This window comes from Rattus norvegicus, chromosome 10, assembly GCF_021556685.1.
Source record: "Rattus norvegicus strain SHRSP/BbbUtx chromosome 10, alternate assembly SHRSP_T2T, whole genome shotgun sequence".
NCBI lineage: Eukaryota > Metazoa > Chordata > Mammalia > Rodentia > Muridae > Rattus > Rattus norvegicus.
Window position 1 is genome coordinate 70,304,363 of NC_141543.1, and position 25,031 is coordinate 70,329,393.

General features: G+C 39.3%; 1 protein-coding gene across 10 annotated transcripts in view; it reads left to right on the forward strand.

Annotated features, from left to right (window-relative positions):
* Positions 1-25,031, forward strand: part of Nf1 (neurofibromin 1) — a 232,595-nt gene that overhangs the window by 79,778 nt on the left and 127,786 nt on the right. For 6 of the 10 annotated variants that reach the window (XM_087569750.1, XM_087569756.1, XM_087569753.1 and 3 more), the window contains 15 exon segments: positions 328-462; positions 3,332-3,445; positions 9,305-9,384; positions 10,954-11,077; positions 13,230-13,391; positions 15,283-15,532; positions 16,085-16,158; positions 16,355-16,438; positions 18,209-18,649; positions 19,082-19,221; positions 19,445-19,567; positions 20,083-20,166; positions 21,168-21,284; positions 21,849-22,030; positions 22,557-22,768. In XM_087569750.1, coding sequence (XP_087425876.1) covers positions 328-462; positions 3,332-3,445; positions 9,305-9,384; positions 10,954-11,077; positions 13,230-13,391; positions 15,283-15,532; positions 16,085-16,158; positions 16,355-16,438; positions 18,209-18,649; positions 19,082-19,221; positions 19,445-19,567; positions 20,083-20,166; positions 21,168-21,284; positions 21,849-22,030; positions 22,557-22,768 — 2,322 coding nt within the window. 10 annotated transcript variants of the gene reach the window in all.

Genomic DNA, 25,031 nt, shown 5'->3' on the forward strand with positions numbered 1-25,031 from the left:
AGTATTTTTCCTTAGTATTTTCATACTTGAGAATCACTTTTTGAACCCAGGAGTTAACTTGATATTATACCTCTAGTGTTTTAGATTATTATTAAATATTACTAGATTGTTATATAAGAATAATATAAATGCTATAAAAACATAATATAAATGCAGTGTTAAATGTATGCTTATTAGCTTATGCTTCTACCAGTATCGTACATTTGGTGGTGTGAAATGTGTGTTTTCAAAGCATTTTAAATAATTTCTTTTATAAAGTATAGCTATTATTCTGAATCTGATATCTGATTCTTACTAAGTGGATGCATGTTTTTGCTTTGTTATTAGAGTCTTACCTTTAAGGAAAAGGTAACAAGCCTTAAGTTTAAAGAAAAGCCTACGGACCTAGAGGCAAGGAGCTACAAGTATCTTCTTTTGTCTATGGTGAAACTGATTCATGCAGACCCAAAGCTTTTGCTTTGTGTAAGTATTTTTAATGAAATGCTTTGAAATTATTCCACTAATTTATTTGAACTGAAAGGCCAAAATCCTTTTAAATTATGAGTAACCTCTAAGTATTGCTAAGAAAGCCAATTCCAGAGAATTCTAATATAATTAGATCACATTTTCTGACCTTTTCCTTCTCCTTGAGCTGTCTTCAGTAGCGTCACTTGCCCTCGTTCTGCAGTGTAATCACAGAGTTCTGGGGTCATGTGGGACAAACGGCTGTAGAAGCCGTGTGCTCAGCATCTGGACTGCTCGTTCCTTTTGCTGTTGCTGAGTAAGTTAGCTTTTGTAACTAGCTCCCTGTGTTCCTTTGATCAGCCTTCTATTATCATTGGCTCTGCCTGTAACCGTATTAGAAGAGAAAGTTGAAATGAGAGCAGTTAGTATCCAATTATTGCCATAACTCTGCTTTTTATTGCTGCAAATGGTATTCTATTCCTGAGAACATGACTTTTGTAAGCAGAGTAATTAAGAACTAATGTAAACAGTGTAACCAAGTGGACGTACATGAGGAGTAAAAGCACAGGCTCTGGGGAAGGACCGATTTGTTTCACCTTAGGTTTCTCATCTGAAAGTCGGCAGTAATACTGTTCCTTCCGCAGAGATCGTTAAGACCAAAATATGTGTAAGGGTTTTAGGAGCAATTCCTAGCATATAATAAGCAATAAAATCAGGTACTGATATTGTTAATAAGATACAGTTAGCATTAGCATTATTACTGTCCAAGTAGAACAGCTTGAATTGTTCACAGGATGACATGTTCAACGTTTCCCATGCTCTAGTCCTTGGAGACCACGCCAGATGACATTTCTACTGCTTTCCTCAGTGTCAGGCCTATGCTGTACAGGTGCTCTTCAAGTTATCAAAGTGAAGGCATTCATAACTAATTGGCTGTGGTTTCAAGAATTCTGTGAACCCCACGTGTGTGTGTGTGTGTGTGTGTGTGTGTTTGCGCACATCCACGTGCACACATGTGTTTTGTTTGGTTTTTGAGACAGAGTCCTGGCTGTGTGTATAGTAGATTGGCATTGAATCTGCTATGTAGGCCACACTGTTTTGTTGCACATCCCAGGCTGACTTTAGACTAGATGCTCTTGAGGACCAGAATTACAGGAATGAGCTATCATGCCTCCACTGCAGAATTTAAAAAATATTTACACATGAGTGATTTTTCTGATAATGAGAGATAATAGAGCCAGAATGGATGAAGTTCCCAAAGAATGGGTTACCCCAAAAGAAGACCTTTCTGTGTTTTTGAAAAGCCCACCCAAATTTCAAAGTTAAGTAGAATAAATAGTTAAATCCTTAGATTGGAAAAATTCTCTAGAATTTGTCAGTAGACTCTGAAAATAACACTTTTTTCTCTTGGTTTCTCTGGCGTGTGGTATGAACTGTGGTGACACGCACTGTGCTTGCCACATAGCTCAGGCTCCTCTATGTACAAGGCTGTAGGCTGTGGTTTATGTTCACCAGTGGACAGGGTGGACAGTGTATCTCATGGTAAGTTGTTATTGTTGAAGAAGCAGGGTTGAATTGTTTGAGAGAAAATCATTTTAAGTATACTTTGCTATTTTCCAGGAGTTGTGGAGTCCTTTTTATTTCCTTGGTGATGTTGAGGATTGAACTAGAGTCAGGTGGTCTCCTAAGGCCAGCAGAGGCTCCACCCCTGGCGTACCCCTGTCTTTGTGGGGCTTTTGTTTTGTGTCTGGGGGAGTTGGGAGTTCCTTTGATAGGCTGATTGTCACTACCTAGGCCAGCTGCCTCGCTCCATGGAGGTTGCTTTCTTTGCTGCCATCTAGTGGTTAAGTGGCTTTCCTCAGTAACCGCAGGACAGTAAAACAGTATTTTACACATAAGTTCTAAACCTTAGTTAATAGGAGAAAGGTAAAGATGACCTCAGTCATGCCATCTTGTTGGAGGAGTTTTGTTCTGTGACTTTGTTCCTGTCACTCCATGGTTTCCCAGCTTCCTAAGTAAGGGCTATCATTTCTTACATTCCCCAGTCATTTCTCTTCATTACGTTAGTGTCCTCTTTAAAGAGTCTTATTGATGTGTTTATAAAAAGATAAAAAGGAGAACAGGTATGGGAGAAGCGGGTGCCCCAGCGGGCCCATGCTGAGGTATCCCTTCTTGGTGCAGACCAGCCACATGAAGGCATAGTATATTATTTAGTGCATGGGGAGGGGAGTTGAGAGGGTAGTAGAGGCAAAGAATGGCAGGGGGAGGGAAGGGCAAGGGAGGAGAGGGGATGAGAGAAGAGGAAAGAAGAGAAGAGAAGTCAAGACCATCTATGAGCATGTGGAGAGAGGGGGAAAGGGAATGGGGAGAGCAAGAGGGAGAGGAGGGGGTCAAGCAGCCCCTTTTATAGTCAGGCACACCTGGCTGTTGCCAGGTAACTGTGGGGTGGAGCTTAAACAAAATGCTAACACTTGTCCTGCCTGGTCCAACTTCGTATCTTTTAGCTAAAGTTGCTCATGACTAACAGGTAAGTGAATCTCTGAGTTCATGGCCAGCCTGGTCTAAAGTTTGAGTTTCAGGATAGTGTGGGCTGTGCAGAGAAACTCTGTCTCAAAGAACAAAAACAAAAACCCCAAATTTAAAGTTTGAAGGGGCTAGAGAGATGGCTCAGTGCTTAAGTACTTCCTGCTTTTTCAGAGTTCCCGATTTTGGTTCCCAGAACCCACACAGGCAGCTCGCTGTTGACTAGTTCCAGCTCCAAAGAGTCCAGCACACTCTCCTGCCTCCGTGGCTGCCTGAGCACACGTTCTGTATACACAGACATGCACACATGCATAGAACTAATGCATTTAACAAAAATAAAACTAAGTTTGCTTTTCTTTTGCAGAATCCAAGAAAACAGGGCCCTGAAACTCAAGGTAGTACAGCAGAACTGATTACAGGGCTCGTACAGCTGGTTCCTCAGTCACACATGCCAGAGGTCGCTCAGGAGGCTATGGAGGTAAAGGGAAGTGAATTCTGGGCTCTTGAAAGAAAGATTGTAACTGTCTCTGTTCTTTTTCTAAGAACTTAATTTTTAAAAAAATTATTTGACTCTTTCTATGAGCTTGCTTTTACAAATATATTTTAAAAATTTTAAAGTGTGTGTGTGTGTGTGTGTGTGTGTGTGTGTGTGTGTGTGTGTGTGTGTGTGCACGTGCATGAGCGCGCGCACTCAGGTACGTTGAAGTCAGACAAAACTCAGGTTTCTGGCCTTGGATGGCAAATACCTTCAACAGCTATAATCATCTCATCAGCCCCTACAAATTCCTTTGTTTTGAGATAAGATTTTTATTCTATTCTAAATCCTAAAACAATATTCCTCCTTCAGCCATTGTACTGGCTGGAATTATAGTTATGTGCCACAAGTCCTGTTGTATTTGGATTACACGTTGTAAAAAGTTTTGGAAGTTTTAGTTTATTCCTTCAGCTATTATTGTGTTTGCATAATGGGGTTAGGCTGTGTATGCACTCACTGTGGCATATGTGGGGTTTGTCTTCTCTGTCCACCTTTCGTGGGTTCTGAGGATTGAAGTCAGGTTTTCAGGCTTCCGTAGCTGAGCCGCAGGGACTGGAGGGTGGATATTCAGTGAGGACTGCCACAAATACTGCTACTAAAGCTACTGTATCATTTACTACTTCCACTAACCGTGTATTGGTTTTTGGTATTTCTCTACTGTTGATGACACTTGGTATAGCCTGTTTTTAAATTAGAGTCAATGCACTGTGTTAACAAAGTTGACTTTTTACAAAACGACATTTGTAGCTGGGTAGTTGGGGTGCATGCCCTTAATTCCAGCCCTCGGGACACAGAGGCAGGTGGATCTCAGAGGCAGTCTGATTTCAGCCAAGGCTACATAGAAAGACCCTATCTCAAAACTACAAAAATCTACATTTACTTACTTATTGTGTGGGAGGATGTGTGCATACCACAGCATGTATGAAGAGGTCAGAGGATAACTTGTAGGAGTTGGTTCTTTCTTTCCACCTTTTGGTCCCAGGGCTCAAACTCAGGTTGTCAGGCTTCTACTGACAACAGACACCTTTGCTCCCTGAGCCAGCTCATCAGCTTAGAGTTTACTGTTTGTTAAAATCATCTTTAATCTGTGTTTTATAGTCCAGTCATCATCACCCTCCTGGTCTGTTCTCAGTTCCTCCTCCCACACCTACCTCTGTCTCCAATATGATGTTCCTACCAACACCCCTTTCCACTCCAAGTCTCTCGAGGGTTAGATGTGTTTTTTTTTCACTGAGGCCAGACCAGGCCATCCTCTGCTGTATATGTGTCAGGGGCCTAGGACCAGCTGGTGTATGCTGCCTGGTAGGTGGTTCTGTGTCTGAGAAATCTCAGGGGTCCTGGTTAGTAGAGACTGCTGGTCTTCCTATGGGGTCACCCTCTTCCTCACCTTCTTCTAACCCTTTCCCAATTCAACCACAGGGGTCCCTGGCCAGTCTATTGGTTGGATATAAGTGTCTGCTTCTATCTCTGTCAGCTGCTTGTTCGGCCTCTCAGAGGGCAGCCATGCTAGGCCAGGCTTTTATCTGTAAGCACATCATAGCATCAGTAATAGTGTCAGGCTTTGGAGCCTCCCCTTGAGATGGATCCCAATGGACTGGTTACTGAACCTCCTCCGAGTTTACTTGTAAGTGTTATTTTTGTACTGACAACCTAAATGTACACCTTTAAACGGAATTTATCATTTTATAATTAACATATACAAGTAATTTAAGATTTAGAATATATTCAGCCCAGAAAGTTTCCTTTCTGCAGTTAATACTCCAACCCTTGTTCTACAAACTTAATAGTCTGATTTTGCAAATGTGGTTAGTTTTACAAGTTTGTAGTTCCTAAATAGAACTCATCAACGTGATCTTACTTTGTGTACCCCCTTAAATTAGGAATTTTTTTGACATGTGTGTTGTCGCACATGTTATTTCCCTTTTCCTAGTTATTGATGGATATTCCATTGGCTCGTTCATTAATGGGTTCATTGGTAGACAGCAGGCATTACTACTGAATGTCAGCCTTGTATCCCTTTGCAGTCCCCATCCCTTTTTAATCCCATGTCTTCCCCTGGGCTCCTTTGTAATAATTGATTTGCTTTGTTAATGTAGATTAGTTTGTATTTTAGATAAATGAAATAAGTTTTTATTTTTAGTTTGGCATAATTGCTGTAGTTGTACTGTGTTAGTGGTTGATTGTTTTCAAGATTCATCTTGTTTTACTCTATTTAGTCCTATTATAGGAATATAGCATAGCTCGTTTACTCATTTATCTGTTGATGAGCATTTGTGGTTTTGCTTTTGGCTATTTAGAAATACAGCTTTTGCTGGGTGGGTATGGTGGTGTATGCCTTCATTCCCAGCATTCAGGAAGCAGAGGCAGCTGTAGGTTTGAGGCCAGACTAGTCTATATGGTGAGTTCCAGGCTAGCCTGCTACAGAGTAAGAATCTGTTACTAAAAATGATTTTGATGATGATGATGGAAAAAAGCTAGCCTCTAGATATTCTCTCTCTCTCTCTCTCTCTCTCTCTCTCTCTCTCTCACACACACACACACACACACACACACACACACACACACACGTAATATGAACAGATCTTTTCTTTTTCTTGAGTAAGTTCTAACTGAGGCAAAAATCTTGCTGTGTGGTCCCACAAGAGACATGGCATAGATGTAAGCACACTGGAAGACAGTACAAGTGTGGATAAGTGTACTGTAGTACATAGAAAGTGAGGGTGTTTTACTTATGTGTAAGGGTGTGTGTGTGTGTGTGTGTGTGTGTGTGTGTGTGTGTACACGCACAAGGATGTGGGTTGCATACAGGTGGCTGTCCACTGGCTGAGACAGATGGAACAAATTCAAGTCTTCTGAAAGAGCCGCAAATGCACTTAGCTGCTGAGCTGTCTCTCTAGCCCCAGATTCATTGGAGAGAGAGAGAGAGAGAGAGAGAGAGAGAGAGAGAGAGAGAGAGAGAGAGAGAGAGATATGAAGATCTTGTTGCAAAGGTTCAGTTTGTCTAGGAAGTAAAACTGCATCAGGTTAGTAAAACTTCAGAATATATAAAACAAAATATGAAAAACCCTGTAAAGAAAGAAGCTGTTTACAATGCAGAGTCATTGAGTACTTTCCTAACTTCCAGTAGGGTAAGGATAGCGTGGGGTCCTTGTCATTCATTAGAATACTACACTGAATGCATACAGTACTTTTTTTTTTTCAAGAATACCTAGAAAATATTGAGCATAGGGGAAGACTTAAAAGTATCAAAGTATTGAAGTATTATTTTATTACCTTAGAAGGATTAAGATAGAATTCAGTAAGATAAAAGTTTATAAATTTTAAAATGTGGATACTATGTTTTTGTTTGCATACTACTGAGTATAATTTGATATAACTACCCTTAAATGTTATTTATAATATCAGAGCTAAACATAAATGCTGAAGTTTACTCCTGGTCACAGAGCCAACAGAAGTGCACATGCCACTCACAAAGCACACACAGTGGTCAGCAGTGCAACCGAGTAGCAGCCATTCAGATATGTCAGCAGAGTAGACATTCCTGTTCTACTGATTTAACTGAATTCTATGCAGTAATGAAAGTAAAAGGGAATGGATTGGTGGCATGCTCCGTTAATCCCAACTCTTGGGAGACAAGAGACAGGAGTATGGTTGTGAGTTCCTGGCCAGCCTGATCTACATGGAGAGTTCCAGGCCACCCAGTGCTAAAGAGTAAGACCCTGTCACCAAAATGATGAAGGTGATGAAGAAGAAGAAAAGAAAAATTGATAGCCTTTAGGTCCCTAATATAGAAATCTAAGTTGTGAACAGAGTTTTCATTTTTTTTCTTGAATGAATTCAAGAAATTGTAAGACAACAACAGTAACAACAAAAGCGATAACCAAAAAATTCAGAACAGCATGGTTTACAGAGAGTTCCAGGACAGTCAGAGCTGCATAGAGAGACCCCGTGTAACAGTAAACTAAATCAAAATGAATTACTGATGAGTGCAAAAGCTGGGTGACTCTCACTGGCACGCTGTGAGTGAAAATAAGCAACGGCAGAGTGCGTCCGTCACTCCTTCACGTAAAGCTTTTCAAGCAGCAGTCTGGTGCCGGCAGTCAGAGCCGGTGCCTGGGAGGTGAGGTCTGAGTAAGTACATGCATTTTCCTCTAATAGCGTATCTGGAGGACTTTTAATTATTCATAGTAAGAGAATGGGTTTCTATTTAAGAGAGTGGTATTTCAACTTGGCATGCTATTAAACATACGCTGAAACCTATGTGAGCCATTCAGCAGAATTTGAGAGTACTTAGGACGTAGGAGATGGGTAGAATGTGTTTGGAGCGTTGCTGAAGCAGGTCAGTCACACAATTTGTAGCAATATGTATCATCAACAAAACATGAAGTAAAGTGTTTTCCAGCAAATTGTATCATCTCTTTATTGTCAATGTATTCTCTGATACTGGCATGATGATATAGTCACCCAACGTTGAGGTGCTTCTCAGGGCATGTCTCTGTCAAATGACACATGGCAGCATGGAAGATTAAAGCAGAAGGGGACATGGAAAGCAATATAAACTCATTGAAATGAAAAAAGCTAGTACATTTTTATTCAGATTATACAAAAAACTATTAAACAGAGAATGTGTCACCTAAAAAACCCTAAAATATCTCAGTCTTACCAAATGCCAAACTATTTGTAAATGACAGGCATAAAGTTGGGATTTGGGACTCAGCCTTTGTCCTTTGTACTCTATCAAAATACTGCCTTCTCTTCTTTCACCGTATGCATATTTTGAAGTCTTTCAAAAACACAGATAGGCTTTGGCAGTTTAACACCTTCCAAAAGAAAACCTTGGTATGCCTTAGGTTCTTTTTTTCTACATCAAACACTTTCCCCAAGTTCCTATGATAGGGCTGGAACCCTGGAAGCAGCACAGGCCATAAAGACTGTGCCTCACTGATGTTATCTCTTTATCTTGTCACACGTGTTTGTCTGCAAAGTTTAAATGGAATAAGAGAAAGCAAATGCTTTAAATTCCCAACCCAATGGGTGCCACTGTATGAAAAACAATAGACAATCCTAGAGTACCAGTAGTTGTATCAAGTGTCTGTACAATAATGGCAAACTGAATTTCACTTTGTGCTGTGCTTTTAAAATGGAAACTATAAATTACTTATTTGTTTCAAGTAACAGTTCATTGGTATTTCAATAACAGGTGCCTAAAAATCCTATATACATATTTACCATGGACTGAATGTGCAGAGCACAATAGAATTTGCTAGGGGGTGGGGAAATGTGGAACTGCAGTCTAGGTTGAGCAGGAGAGTCTTTGCTTTAATAACCTTTGATAGTTTTAATGTATAAAACAGCATATTTATATGGTAGTTACTTATTTAAATTGAGTTACTAGATACAAAGTTTACTTTGTTTTGCCCCTCTGTCAACTTTAGAAAATAACTTTTCTGTCTAAAAAGTTTATGTAACAAGGAAGTTAATTTTTACCATGTTTCATCGCGTGGGTTAATTTTGCTCTGTGTTAATTTTAGGGGAGAACATTTTGTTCTAGAGTTATTAATTCTTGAAATCTTGTTTATTTCTTAAAGCAGCTTGGTGTATGTATATCGTTCTGAATTAGTTCACAACTTAATGTGTATGACACTTAGGGTAAAGGTGGCAGTTCTGATTGGCTGTCAAAACCACGGTTTTCCCTGTTCTTAAGACTCAGACACAGCTAAGTTTGTTGGCATTTGCGAAACAAGTACTCCAGTGTTCTTTTTTCTAAAGAATTTTCAGCGTCCTCTCTTTTTTCAACTTTAGGCTTTGTTGGTTCTTCATCAGTTAGACAGCATTGATCTGTGGAATCCTGATGCTCCTGTAGAAACGTTTTGGGAAATTAGGTATATGCACTTTCAAATTTTAATTTTGTATTGTCTTTAAGTATTAGCTTTATAATATTTAGTTCATCGTCATATTTATTGTTATAACTGTAGATACTTTATAATTTTATATTTTATTTGAATTGAAAATATTAGAACATTTAACTCTCAGAAATACCACATACATGCAAAACAAAAGTTTTAAAATAGCGTTAATCTTTATTACCTGGTTACAAGTTCTACTTCATGTAATATCCTCTATGGTGTAGTTCTAAGCAGTTACAATTGTGTTTGTTGTTTTGAGACAGGGTCTGACTATGTAGCCTTGGCTAGCCTGGAACTTACTATTTAAACCAGACTGGCCTTAAAGTCATAGAAATTCACCTGCCTCTGCCTCTGGAGTGCTGGGTCTAAAGGTATGTTCTATCATGCCTGGATACAATTGTGTTTTTAATAGATGTTTTTCAGTTATAGGACTAAAAGTATTAACATTTTGCAGCTTTGCATTTTTAAACTAGGCACATAGCTCAGTAGTACAGTATATGATGTGCATTGAAAGGTGGGGGGAGCTATGATATTTTTTCAGTCTTCTGTATATACTAGTGCTTTTGGCGAATTAGTTAAAAACAGGCATATATGTATAAGAAAACATATGTAGGATTTCACGGTATATTTCTGAAGCTGAATAGATGGCTTTCTTTTAATGAGCATGAGGAAACCACATTAGGAAGATGGAAATCTATAAATAGCTCTGTCATTGTCTAATCGTAGACATGGATGTATTGGGTCGTGTGGAGTTCAAGTAGCTAAACTCTAATAATGGCACAGTCATTGGCAACATATGTAATTAACTTTTAATTTCACACATTATAAAAGAAAACTTTTAAATGCATTTATTTAACTTTATATATATTTCAACATATAATCAATTTGAATTGTCAGTGAAATATTTTATATTTTTCTTTCCATAAAGTCTTCAAAATTTGTAGTGTGTCTTACTACACTACAAATGAAAGCACATTCCATTTTGGACAAGCTTCACTTAAAATGCTCATGTAGTCATGTGGACGGCTCGTAGCTAAACTATTAGACAGCACAGTAGTATAGTATTGTAGAGTATAGTGAACAAGTTAGCAATCTTGTTCTCTAAAGGGTGGGAGGTGGGCCAGACTTCTTGGCTCACCCATTCTGTTGTGACTCTGCACTTTTACATTTGGAGCAAGAAAGCAGTTACAGACTGGGAATGAGGTGGCGTGGCTGTGTTCCATTGAAACTTCCTTTATAGATGCTGGGGGCATGGCTTTGTCCTACAAGCAGCAGTTTTTAAGTACTGGTTCCAGACTACTCTTTCTTTGCAGTCTTTGCTGTGTATATGAATTTACAATTTTTTTTTACCCCTACTGCAAGAATAAAATTCTTTTTAATTTATTGTTATTAGTGCTTGGATAAAATCTGTGAAGAAGTAAAACTAAGCCTTGTAAATGTATACCTATTATGAAATAATGTCATTGTATTGTATGATTATATATAATATAAAGTATATATTACATTCTTGATGACTCTGTAACAACGAACTTTATGTTACTGCAGTTCACAAATGCTTTTTTACATCTGCAAGAAATTAACTAGTCATCAAATGCTTAGTAGCACAGAAATTCTCAAGTGGTTACGGGAAATTCTGATCTGCAGGAATAAATTTCTTCTTAAAAATAAGGTAAGCACAGTGACATTCTTAAATTGGAACTATCTGGATAGTAAGGAGATGTGTTAATTTTCATTTTACTGCTGTGATAAACACATAAAAGCAATTTGGGTTACGTGTATATGGCTTACATGTCTTGGTGGCAGTCCATCATTGGGGGAAGCCAAGACAGGAACTAAAGCAGAGGCCATGGAGGAGCACTGCTTACTGGTTTGCTCTCTCTGGCTTGCTCATTATACAACCCAGGACCACTGGGTGACAACTATCTACAGTGGACTGAGCCCTCCCACATCAATCATTAACCAAGAAAATGTCCTACAGACTTGTCCACAGGCCAGCCTGAAGTAGGCATCTTTTTAATTAAGGTTCCCTTTCTAAGTTTACTCTAGCTTGTGTCCAGGTGACAAAAAACTAACCAGCACAGGACAAATTAAAAAATTTTTATTAGCTAGATTATATCCTACTTCAATTCCTCCCTCAATGAAGTACTTAAGAGAAATAGAAGTACAGAAGGTATTATCTGGTAGTTCAACATTTAAATATTGTAGGCTTTGAGCTGATAAACTGAATCGTAATGAATTCTAGTTGACCTAAGAAGGATTCTGGGTCAGGCCTATGAAGAGTAGAGGCTACTGTAATCAGATGCCTCTGAGTGTTTTCTTTTTATTTTTAAGTCCTTATGACTTGGCTCTGAGGGCTAAGCTAATCCAGGAAATAATGTTTCAAATAGCCAAAGCGCAGAGGTTTTTAATCTAGGTAAAATTTGTATACCTCCCATAAAGATTTTGTCTCTTGGCTGGGTATGGTGGCACATGCCTTTAATTTTAGGACTGTTGAGGCCAGCCTCAGTTTAAGGCCAGCCTGAACAGCATAGTGGAGTCCAGGCCAGCCTGGACTATACACTGAGATGTTGTTTCAAACAAGGCCAGAGAATGGAGCTTAATAGTAGAGCACTCCAGTTGTATAGAGTTAGGGATGATTTCATCTTTTGAAAAAAGATCAGAAATCTTCTTTTAATTGGAATACAAATTTTTGGGCCTGAACTATTGAAACATATTGAAGTTGAACCTAATATTTTTTAACATGTCATTTTTATAATCAATATCAAGGTTTTTCTATTATGACATAGTTTAAAGAATACTTGATTTAATGAATTTTTATCTAGGCCTAGAATTATAGCTATAAGAAACCTTACTAAGCATCTTGATAAAATTTTGTTTAGAGGAGTACTGATGGAGAGGTAAGGTTATTTGTATCTGGCTTATTTTGTGTTTATGTCACAGAACTAAGTTTGTCCTGAAGAATTTTGTGTGCTGGCCTTTGGCATACTGTCTAATAACATGGTCAGTGTTAGTGTCTAGTAGTGAATCTAAAGTACTCTGTTAAGGGCTGGAGAAATAGCTCAGAGAAGTCATAAGAACTGGGATTCAGACCCCGGGCCCCATGGAACAAGCCAGGTAGGTGTCTATGTGTAATATCATCTCAGCTTTTAGAGGGCAGATACTTAAGGATCCTTGGAGCTTGCTGGCTTTCAACCTAGCTGAAAAATAATACCCAAGTTCAGGGATGGACCCTGCCTCAAAGGAATAGAAGGAAAGTGATAGGGGCGGTCACCTGACATGTATTACATGTGTGGATACATTCTCATATTCACACCACACACACACACACACACACACACACACACACACACACACACACACACACACACACACAAATTCAAACAATATTTACCCAAAAATGAAACACTGGATTACCATGTAATCCTACTACGAGCTACCTAATGGGGTTGGGGAATGAGGGGCGGGGTCAAATGCTGTGACTGCGGTGTGCCCAGCATATAACTTTATTTTAAAGGTAATGTTCTAATTATCCTGACAAGGCAAAACTGAAATCTATAGATTCATAAAGTGTTACAATTTTCTTATAATAGATTTTATTTCACTAATCATCTATATTATACTTGGTTTGGAGGGTAGACAACTGAGAGGTGTTTAAAAGACAGTACACAAACCTTATTTACCACAATGGGCTAATAAATGTTTCTACAGGTAAAGCTTTGGAGCTGAGAGGAAGGTTTTCCAGGGCTGCCTTAAATAGAAAGTAGGCTTACACTAAGCCCTCTCTTGGTGTCATCACTTCAGGAGAGTTTTCTTCTTTCTAGCAGGCAGATAGAAGTTCCTGTCATTCTCTCTACCTTTATGGAGTAGGATGTGACCTGCCTGCTAGTGGAAATGTCACTCAGATGTCAGTTGATCATGAGGAGTCACTACGTACCTGTGCTCCTGGAGCCTCTCTGCGGAAAGGAAGAGGGAATTCCTCCATGGTAGGTAACTTCCGCTGTAACTTTCCTAGATCGTCCATCATCTCTGCTCTATCTTTCTGAGTGGATGTCGGTAAATTTCAATGGACAATTTAGTACATTAGTTACAGACTGTTCAGAATTTTGTTGTATTGCTGCCCACTGTAGAACCCTGGGCAAATTCTTTACAACTCTGTGCCTCAGTTTCTCAGATTTCAAGTGGTGATAACAGCACATGGTGGAGTACACCTACAATCTCAGTGTTGCGGAGGGTCACACGTTAGAAGTTTTGTTTTGTTTTAAAGACAGGTTGTCACTATGTAGCTCTGGCTGTCCTGGAACTTCCTGTGTACACAGGCTGGCCTCAAATTGAGATGTCTGCCTACACGACCACACCTGGCTTTTAAAATTTTCCTAAATGTGTATGGGTGTTTTGTGTACCTGTGTATGTCTGCACTCATGGATGCCTGGTGTCCACAAAGGCCAGAAGAGGGCTTCTGATCCCATGGAACTGGAGGCACGGATGGTTGTGAGCTGCCCTGTGGGTGCTGGGAGGCAAACACAGGTCCTCTGGAAGGACAGGCGTTGCTCTTAGTGGCCTTAACTGTTGGTTTTATCCCTCTGTTCCAGAGGGGACAGGTTTGAAGGCAGGTTTACATATTAAGACTGTCTTCCGGGGTTGGGGATTTAGCTCAGTGGTAGAGCGCTTGCCTAGGAAGCGCAAGGCCCTGGGTTCGGTCCCCAGCTCCGGGGAAAAAAAAAAAAAGAACCAAAAAAAAAAAAAAAAAAAAAAAAAAGACTGTCTTCCAAAAAACGAATGAGCAGAAAGCAATTAATAATAATAGTTAATAAAAATAATGAAAGTGGTATAATATTGTTGCTTCAGAGTTTTGAGACTTAAAGTAGGTAAAATGTAAATAGGAAAGTGGTTATTTGACACTGTGGCTGACATTCTGACGTAAAAAAGTCTATTCATGTAGAAGTTGAATTAAAGGAGGTTCAAATTGACTAAAATTACAACACAGTATTATTTTGCCTAATATTTGGATAAGTGTTGCTTAGATTTATTTCTTTCTCTTTGCTTTTATTTATTTATGTGTACATACATATATATACGCATTCACACAGCCTTGCTTTGTAGTTCAGGCTAGCCTTGAATTCGCTGTAATCCTCCTGCTTCACCCTTGCAAGTACTGTAATTAGGAGCAGTCATGCTTGGCAAGGTTTACATTTTTACACTGGGTCCACATGTGCCAGACTGGCTTTGATCCTCTTGCCTTTTCCACACAAGTGCTGAGATTATAGATTTGTATTGCTATGCCTAGTGGGACATTTATTCCTGTATGTAAATGTCCTTAAAACATGAATCATAATATGAGCAGAATTATGAAATCATTATGGAAGATTTTGTCTTTCAGACATAAAGTTTACTATAGCCATTGAGACAGAAACCTCACTGAGCCCTGTAGCAGCTGCATGCGTGCTCTGCCTGCATCCCTTGCATTTGCTTTACAAGTGTTTGTGGGAGTCTTTGTGCTCAGTGTTAGTTTTGGTTGTTTCAGCCAGTAGTGCTCACTGTTGCTTCCTCTTCCTTTGTCATCATGGCTCACCCACAAGTGGCTCCATTTTACTGCAGTGGACTCGCTGTTGTGGTGTCTCTAACAGTATATTTGTTGCAGACTATCTGTATTTCTGGAATCTTGGATAATACCTAATCCAGTTGAATGCGGTATCATAATATGAACCATATATTGGTTCACATTACCTGATTTAGAGTAAAGTACATCAGAAAAAGATCTTATTATTAAAAAGGCAATTTTTTTTTTTTATTTTGTGTGCTGTGGTGGATATAGTACATTGTTGAGTTTGTAAATAAAGTCACCTCAGTTGCAGATACATCCCTCCTTCCTCCCAGGATAGCACAGCAGGGTGCAGTGGAACCCCACCTATATGCCGACAAGCCCAGACCAAGCTAGAAGTGGCCTTGTACATGTTTCTGTGGAGTCCTGACACGGAAGTTGTTCTGGTTGCTATGTCCTGTTTCCGCCACCTCTGTGAAGAAGCAGACATCCGATGTGGTGTGGATGAAGTGTCAGTACACAACTTCTTGCCCAACTACAACACATTCATGGAATTTGCCTCAGTCAGCAATATGTTGTCAACAGGTAATGTGGCTTTTTTTTTTTCCCTTTCTCTTTAACCATGTTACTTTGACTGACATCTAATTACTTTTACAGTGGAGTATGTTTAAATAACAGTTTGAAAGTTTTCAGGGCTAACTCAAACCATTTCCTTGAAATCCTTTTCTGAATAAGGTAGATGAAATTTAGTGACATTTGAAACGTAATTTTCACTGAAATTTCAAAATGCAAACTTATTGATAACTGGCACTATAAGTTGCTGTTAGTTATAGATTATAGAAATTACTCTGCTTGAATTGTAAATGGGGAGATTTTAAACACCTAGGTATATATTTCCATACACATAGGTGGGAAGATGGCTGTTTTATGTTCAAGACCTTTTGGAGTTGGGGATCAATAAATACTCTTGTGAGAGCACATGTTCACCTCAATTGTCAGATTCATTTGTTCATTCCTTCATTCTGCTCTGTACATACAGAGGAGAGTGTTGGATAACTTACATGGAGGGGTTGGATAACTTAGTTATCCAGTTAGCTGTGAAGATGGCTCTAAGCACTGCTTGTTGTCTTTGTGTAGGAAGAGCGGCACTTCAGAAAAGAGTGATGGCCCTGCTAAGGCGCATTGAGCACCCTACTGCAGGAAACACTGAGGTATGGCCTCAGCCGCTGCAGCACCTTCCCCTCCCCATGTTACAAGCCTCCTGTTAGCTGCGTAATCAGAACAACTTCAGAAGCCAATCTGAGCTATGTGCATATTACAAGTAGGGTATTCTCAGAACCTGCATTACATGTTGACTTTGAATTCACCCCTAAAGTTGCTCCCTAGTGATAATTGACTTCATTTTAGGCCTGGGAAGATACACATGCAAAGTGGGAACAGGCTACAAAACTAATCCTTAACTACCCAAAGGCCAAAATGGAAGATGGCCAGGTGAGTTTGTTCAGTGAATTTTTGTGTATTAATAGATCTGTTGTTTCACTTAAGTAATCCTTTACGAGCTATGAAGAGTAGGATACTATATAGAGTTGTTTTAAGACTACTTGTGGTCCATCTAGGTCTGTACTGCCTCATCTTGTAGATATTAGCCACATGTATCTGTTAGAATGTAGCTTTTAACTCGTCTAATTAAACAAGGTAGACTTATTTTCTCAGTTTTACAGTAGCCAAGGTTCAGTATTTATTTTCTGTGTTGGATAGTAGAGATGTGAAAAGTTACATCACTGTAGAAATATTAAGCAGCTCTTGTAGAAACCACTTAGCTGGGAGACCATTTTCTCTTCGTTGTTCCTTGTCCCTTCATTGAAGTATTCAAAGAACATTTAGAAAAGATCTAATAGCTGTAGATAGAGAAAAATAATATTTCTAACAATTCTCATGTTGTATGTTTGCTTTGAGACAAGATCTGGTTATTTATTTCTGCTGGCCTAGAGCTTACTATGCAGAATAGGCAGTCCTTGAGCTTGCAGTGAGCCGCTTACTTTAACTTTCTAAACGCTGACTGTAGATGTGTGCCTCCCTGTCTGGCTCGCTATGCTGTGTTGTTAGATACTTTAATTAAAGGATCTGGTAACCAGACCATTGAACCCATTTTAAGGTTAAGTGCATTTAAACTTTGGGCATTTTATTTAACTATTATCATCAAGTGAATCATTTTATTAATCAACTACTACCATTATCTATTACTCCAGAAATTAATAATTAATTGGTTTGTGTATAATTATTTTGAATCACCCATACTGCTCTCACTATCAGGTCTTCGAGACAATCTGTCCTCTCCTGGCTGTTTGTTTGTTATGGTCACTTAGAGCAAGTAAATGTTTTAAGGAAATAATACAGCCTTAGATCATGAAAGTTTTTCTTGCAAGGGTGGGAGTATGGGTGTTGACTGTTTCAGTCAGCATAGAATTCATATACTATAGAGTTAATCTTTCATAAGGTGGCCAACCTAGTGACTGTATTTAGTATGTCACAGAATTCTTTAACTGGCAATTTATACACAATCAATTTTAGTACATTTTCATTTTCTCATGTAATGACCCTCTCACCAATCCTGTTCCCAAATAGCTATCTCTAGCTCTAACTTGCTGTCTTTCCTCTTCTCTGCTCTACCCCTGCAGCCTTGAGTAGCTGCAAATCTATATCTATTTCTACAAAATTACCTTCTGTGACCATTTTGTCCAAATGGAATCATAGATTAAATGGGCCTTTGTGAATAGCTGCTTTTCTCTTTCAGTTGTTTAAGGTTCATCAATACACATCAGAGGTTTTTTAAAAAGAAATTTGACATTTCAGGTTGATTTTATTAGTCTAGCTATGCCAAAAAAATGTATTAAGTGACTCTCTAATAAGGTGGGGCCTGGAGAGATGGCTCAGTGGTTAAGAGCTGTGCTTGCTCTTCCAGAGGACCTAGGTTTGAGTTCCAGCAACCACATAATAGCTTAGAATGGCTTGGAACACTAATTCCAGAGAATCTAACATCTCCTTTAGCTTTTTAAGGCATGCACAGTGTATACAGGCATACATGCAGGCAAAACATTTATACACAGAAAATTAGAAAATAATAATGTATATGGTAATTTCAAGATTTCTTTAAAATATCAAATGTACTTTTCCTACTGGAGGAAATTGATAAGAATAATTTGTAAGATTTTATTCAATCTATGTTGAATTCATGCTTTTCACAAAAAATGTTGTGCTTAGGCTGCAGAAAGTCTTCATAAGACCATTGTTAAGAGACGGATGTCCCATGTCAGTGGAGGAGGATCCATAGACTTGTCTGACACAGACTCCCTGCAGGAATGGATCAACATGACTGGCTTCCTCTGTGCCCTTGGTGGGGTGTGCCTGCAACAGAGAAGCAGCTCTGGCCTAGCAACATACAGCCCACCTATGGGCCCTGTCAGTGAACGCAAAGGGTCTATGATTTCTGTAATGTCTTCTGAAGGGAATGTTGATTCACCTGTCAGCAGATTTATGGACCGGCTTCTGTCCTTGATGGTGTGTAACCATGAGAAAGTGGGGCTTCAGATACGGACCAATGTTAAGGACCTGGTGGGTCTGGAGCTGAGTCCTGCTCTGTATCCAATGCTGTTCAACAAACTGAAGAGTGCCATCAGCAAGTTTTTTGACTCTCAAGGACAGGTGAAGCCTTCTCTACTGTGTTTTTACCCTTCTTTATGAATATAGTAATATTTGAAATAAATCAAGACTGTTTCTTTCAAATTATTTAAATTATTTAAATTGAAATAGTCTTTCAAATTATTTAAACATGATAATTCACTTACAGTTTTAAAAGTATCCATAATTATAGAAAAAAACAGGTAGTCTAGGGATCAGCCTGTTTCTAAAGAACTCAGGCCTGTGGCTATGCCTGGAGTTATGAATCTTGGATATGTGCATTTATACCTGTATGTATCTCCGTGTTTTGTTTGTTTGCCTCTGGTGTGCCTGCATGTGATAGTTACGTCCGTTTCATTGTCTTGGTGATGTTTCCTGTGCATTGATGTAATATCGCTAATGGGCTTTTTTTTATTTGTTTTTGTTGTTGTTTTGTGTGTGTGTGTGTGTGTGTAGGTATTATTAACTGACAGCAATACTCAGTTTGTAGAGCAAACCATAGCTATAATGAAGAACCTACTGGATAATCATACTGAAGGCAGCTCTGAGCATCTGGGACAAGCTAGCATTGAGACAATGATGCTAAATCTGGTCAGGTAAGCACTGTGCTCCTGAGTCATGGCAGAGCCTTACTTTTAAGAGGTAAGACCTCTTATGCACTGATAATGGGTGTAGTGAAATAAATTTGTCATTTTTTACTACAGACCCCAGTGTGAACTGTGGCAATAAGATAACCAAAAAGTTGTATGTTCCTACCTAAACAGAAGGTAAATATTATTCATGTCTAAAGTTACAAATTTTTATTCTGTGTTTAATTAGATATGTTCGTGTTCTTGGGAATATGGTTCATGCAATTCAAATAAAAACGAAATTGTGTCAGTTAGTTGAAGTCATGATGGCAAGAAGAGACGACCTCTCGTTTTGTCAAGAGATGAAATTTCGGTGAGTTGTCAGAAGAGCAAAGCAGGGTCTTGTAAATATTACGTTAAGTGAAGGATAGGAAAGTAGCAGGGCTCAGCTGTGTGGGCAGGGGAGGGAGGTACAAAGTGTTGTGCATATTTGTTTTTTTCTGAATATCTTAACCAAGTTTCTCAAAGCTCTGTGCCCATGGGCATCTGTTTTTTTGTTTTGTTTTCTGTCTTTCTTTTTAAAAAATTCTCCCCTTTCCTGAAACTAATTAATTCATGGACACTAAAAGTTTCTGTTTCCACATTGCAAGGGGCCAGTGCAAAGAACTAGCATCCAAATTGTATCTCTTTGTGCCCTTTCACCCCGATAGTGGTCTGTTCCGTAAAGTCTCACTAGATCCATTGACTGTTTGCCCTACAGTCCAGCAGTCAGACAGCTAAGGCCAACCTGGGCTGTACAACTATACAATAAAACTTTTGTCTAAATGATCAAATAGTAAGCTGTGTATTGCAGACCTGTTTGCTCCTTTCCTTCTTGTCATTCTGCAGGAATAAGATGGTGGAGTACCTAACAGACTGGGTTATGGGCACTTCAAACCAAGCCGCAGATGATGATGTAAAGTGTCTCACAAGGTAAAATAAAACAAAAGTGGAGAGGGAGAGGTGGCGGGGGAGAAGAGGATCTTTTTAAGTTCTATCATGTTTTACTTTACTCATGAAAACCAGTACAGAGATAGCTTTTAGGTGTACTAAGTTGTTTTGTAGCCTATAAGCTTTTGCATTTGAAATATTTAAAGCTTTTTTTTTTTTTTTAATTTAATGGAAGGACTTTTAGTTGAAACATGAGAGGGAGGCTTGGGGAAGTAGTATCAGCTTAGGAAGTATGGTTATTGGTTATTGAGAAAGAAGATACATAAAGCATTAGATTGTATTACTTTAGATAAAAATATTTATTGAGGTACGAAATTATGGTAAGTCTTTTTAAGGCATAATTGCTTAGGTGCTTTAATGACATGATTAATACATTTCTGAAATAACTGATTGGATGATAACTTCATCTGTTTTTCTGGCCAGGTATAGCTTGATAGTATATACTTTTATTTATTGGTTGATTAATTGAATTTCTTTTATCATCATCATCATCATCATCAACAACATCATCTATCCATTCAATCACTTATTTATTTATTCATTTATTGATTGATTGATTTTTCAAGTCAAGGTTTCTGTGTAGCTCTGGCTGTCTTGGAACTCACTCTGTAGCCCAGGCTAGCCTCAAACTCTTATGACCCACCTGCCTCTCTGCCTCCGGAGTGCTGGGATTAGAGGCGTGCACCACCATTGCTTGTCAAGTTTTTTCATTTTTATATTGATATTGGAGCTTGAACCCAAGACTTATAGAAGCTAAATTGGACTACATCTTCAGCCCCATAATATTGATTTAACATAGGTATCATGCTAAAGATTACTTATCTGTAAATTTCCTTACTTGTTTGAAGCCTTTGTGTGTACGTTCTGAGCTTGGTATACTTACTGATACTATTTACGTTGTGTTTACAGTTTAGTTAGTGAAGTAGAGGGCTCCTTCAGTTCATGTCTAAAAGGCTCATATTTTCTCAATTGCTCGTCTCTAGAGATCTAGACCAAGCAAGCATGGAGGCAGTAGTCTCGCTCCTCGCTGGTCTTCCACTGCAGCCTGAAGAAGGAGATGGAGTGGAGCTGATGGAGGCCAAGTCACAGCTATTCCTTAAGTAAGTGTCAGCCCCTCAAACCTAAGGCAAAATGCAAATGTAGCTTCCTCCCTCCCAAAAATGTAGCCAAAGTAGCTAATTTTTATATTTAAAAGTAGGCCTAATTGCTTTTAATTGTGGCCATTGGCTGCTCTCATGAAACAGTTCTACTTGTGAAAAGATGGACCCAAGATAGAAAAATAATTTCTGTTGTGTTTTTTAAAGACAACAGTGAGATAATTGAAATTTTCCTTGTAATGAATCTAGATTGCTTTGTTAAGTCATTTAAAATGACAATGTCTAAACTATTTGAACCATGAGTTTTGTAGCTAAATATTAAAACTAACTTTAACCAGCAAACATTGCACATCTTCTGTGCTTATGTCATGAAATGAATACTGCACTTTGTCAGGATAAAATAATGCTACCAGCCTCTCATTAATGAGACACATTGACTTCTTACCCCAGCATCATCAAAGCAGATACAGTCCTGCACATCATCACACATAATCACTCAGAATGGATGGTTAGCTTTCTGGTTGGTGTGACCTTCACTGTGCAAAGGCCAATCTCTGTATTTTCCAGGTACTTCACATTATTTATGAACCTTTTGAATGACTGTAGTGAAGTTGAAGATGAAAATGCACAAACAGGTGGCAGGAAACGTGGCATGTCTCGGAGGCTGGCATCCCTGAGGCACTGTACAGTGCTTGCAATGTCAAACTTACTCAATGCTAATGTGGACAGTGGACTCATGCACTCCATAGGTGAGATCAAATGATATATACATAATAAACTGGCCCAGCTTGGTGCATGACTTTAGTCCCATTAACCAGGAACAAGAAGATCTCTATGGGTTCAAGGTCAGCCTGGTCTACACAGTGAGTTCCAGGACAGCCAAGGCTACCAGTGACCATGTCTCTAAACAGACAAGCAAGCAAGCAAACGAACAGAACCAAAACTGAAATATAAAACCTAGAGAGCTGGGCGGGAAAGATGCCTCAGTGGTCTATAGCACTGGCTATTCTTCCATGGGACCTAGGAATCTCCAGCATGCACATGATGGCTCATAATTATTTGTAACTCTATTCCCGGGCATGATAGTACCTCCTGGCCTCTGTGGTAACCAGTCATACATGTGATTGATACCCAGACATAATGCATGCAAACCATTCACATATGTAAACTATAACACTAGAGTAAACATGTAAACTAGAGTTGACATGACATGTAAAGTGAAAACTGCTTCAGTCAGGCTGTGGTGGTAAATTTGCATCTGTCTGTCCTCATCAGGCTTAGGTTATCATAAAGATCTTCAGACAAGAGCTACATTTATGGAAGTTCTGACAAAAATCCTTCAACAAGGAACAGAATTTGATACACTTGCTGAAACCGTGTTGGCAGATCGGTTCGAGAGACTTGTGGAACTGGTCACAATGATGGGAGACCAGGGAGAGCTCCCTATAGCTATGGCTCTGGCCAATGTGGTCCCTTGTTCTCAGTGGGTAAGTTCATTGAGAAAGTAGAGAAATAGAATGCCTGATACATAGCTAGTGCTTCAAAATGTTTGTTCATAAGTGTGTAATAAGTGAATTGACAAAAATGTAAGAACTGGAAAAAAATTAGATAACGGAGAGCCAAGAATGCAGCTCAGCTGGTAGAATGCTTTCCCCAGCACTACCGAGAAGGCCATCGTGATTGTGTTTGCCTATGATATCAGGACGGGAGCAGGAGGTTCAGAAGTTCAGGCTCTTCCTGGGTTAGATAGTGAGTTTCAGGCCAGTTTTGAGGCACTGTAAGACTGTCTCAAAAAATTAGTAGTTGACCAACTTGAGTCACTAAACCTTTTTCTTAACATATTTTGTTCCTAACTGTAGAGAAGGGGTTGGTACTCCTACCCCTGACTAGTTCTTTCTTTCCAACCCAGTGAAAAGATTCATGTAATCACCAATGAGAAGAAAATGTAAAACAAGGTTGTCTCTTGTCTTTATATATTAATTAGTGAACCTAACTTTAGTTGTTAGTAAAGCTAAATCTCTAACCAATTTGTGCTTGAGAATTATTTTTGCCTCACATAACTTAATTTTTACTTGAAGTATTATCATTTGTGTTTGAAATTTGCATTTGAAGGCATGCTCAGTGTGGTGATACACACTTGTTTTTTTTTTTTTCTTCCATCTTTATTAAATTGGTTATTTCTTATTTACATTTCAAATGTTATTCCCTTTCCCGGTTTCCTGTCCATCAGCCCCCTAACCATTCCCCCTCCTCTTCTCTATGGATGTTCCCCTCCCCATCCTCCCCCCATTACTGACCCCCCAAACAATCTCCTACACTGGGGGTCCAGCCTTGGCAGGACCAAAGTCTTCCCCTTCCACTAGTGCCCCAACAAGGCTATTCACTGCTACCTATGCAGTTGGAGCCCAGGGTCAGTCCATGTGTAGTCTTTGGGTAGTGGCTTAGTCCCTGGAAGCTCTGGTTGGTTGGCATTGTTGTTCATATGGGGTCTCAAGCCCCTTTAGCTCTTTCAGTCCTTTCTCTGATTCCTCTAACAGGGTCCTATTCTCAGTTCAGTGGTTTGCTGCTGGCATTCGTCTCTGTATTTGACATGTTCTGGCTGTGTCTCTCAGGGGGGATCTATATCTGGTTCCTGTCAGCATGCACTTCTTAGCTTCATCCATCTTATCTAGTTTTGGTGGCTGTATATGTATGGGCCACATGTCGGGCAGGCTCTGAATGGCCATTCCTTCAGTCTCTTCTCTAGGTGGCACACACTTGTAATCCTAGCACTTGGTAAGTGGGGGCAAGAGAGTCCAGTCCCCCAAATTACTTTTTTCTTTGACATTTCATACATGTAATTTCATACATGTAATTGGTCATGTGCACCACTGTTTCTCAACCTTCCTGATGTTGTGACCTTTAATACAGTTCCTCATGTTGTTACTGTCAACCATAAAATTATTTTCATTGCTACTTCATAACTGCAATTTTGCTGTTATGAATAGTAATGTAAATATCTAATATGCATGGTATCTGAAATATAAATCCTATGAAAGGGTTATACAGTCCTCAAAGGGGTCTCAACCCATAGGTTGAGAACTGATATACCGCCTTGTCTCACTCCCCATTCCCTTTAAAAAAAAAAAAAAAAGACAAGGTCTCACTATGGCTTGGAACTCTAAAGAAAAGCAACACAAACAAACAAAGTCAGGGCCAACCTAATTAGCTAGAGCTGTTGAGCAATCATGGGTACTTACTAACAATGTAACTCTTCTGCAACTCAACCTGGCCTCAATTTATGCTCTTCCTGCCTCCACTTTCTGGGTACTGTGATTACAAGTGTGTACTTGTTGCAGTAAATATTAAAAAATGGTTTCTTTTATTCCACACGAGTGCTGGCACCATAGGGTCACATGGCATCTGCGGGATATTTTCATCTCAGCAAAGCATCTCACCCGCTAAGCTCCATCCCCATCTCACACTGCCGATGGCTACTCTGAGCCCACAACAATCTCTCCACCCATATAGTTCCCAAGGCGGGTCGCTGCCACGCGGTTTCATACAGAGACCGCCTATCTCTCTGCTTTCTCACTGTGCACTCTGCTCACATTCCCAGCATCCACCCCCTGGTCCCAGCAGCAGGCATCCTCTTGTAGCTCTCTGCCGCTGCTCTGTGTACATTCCCAACATCCGCCCCCTATTAGTTATGTATAAACTCAAAACAACTCCTTAAAAATCAAGACTCAACAAACAGCAACCCAACAATCA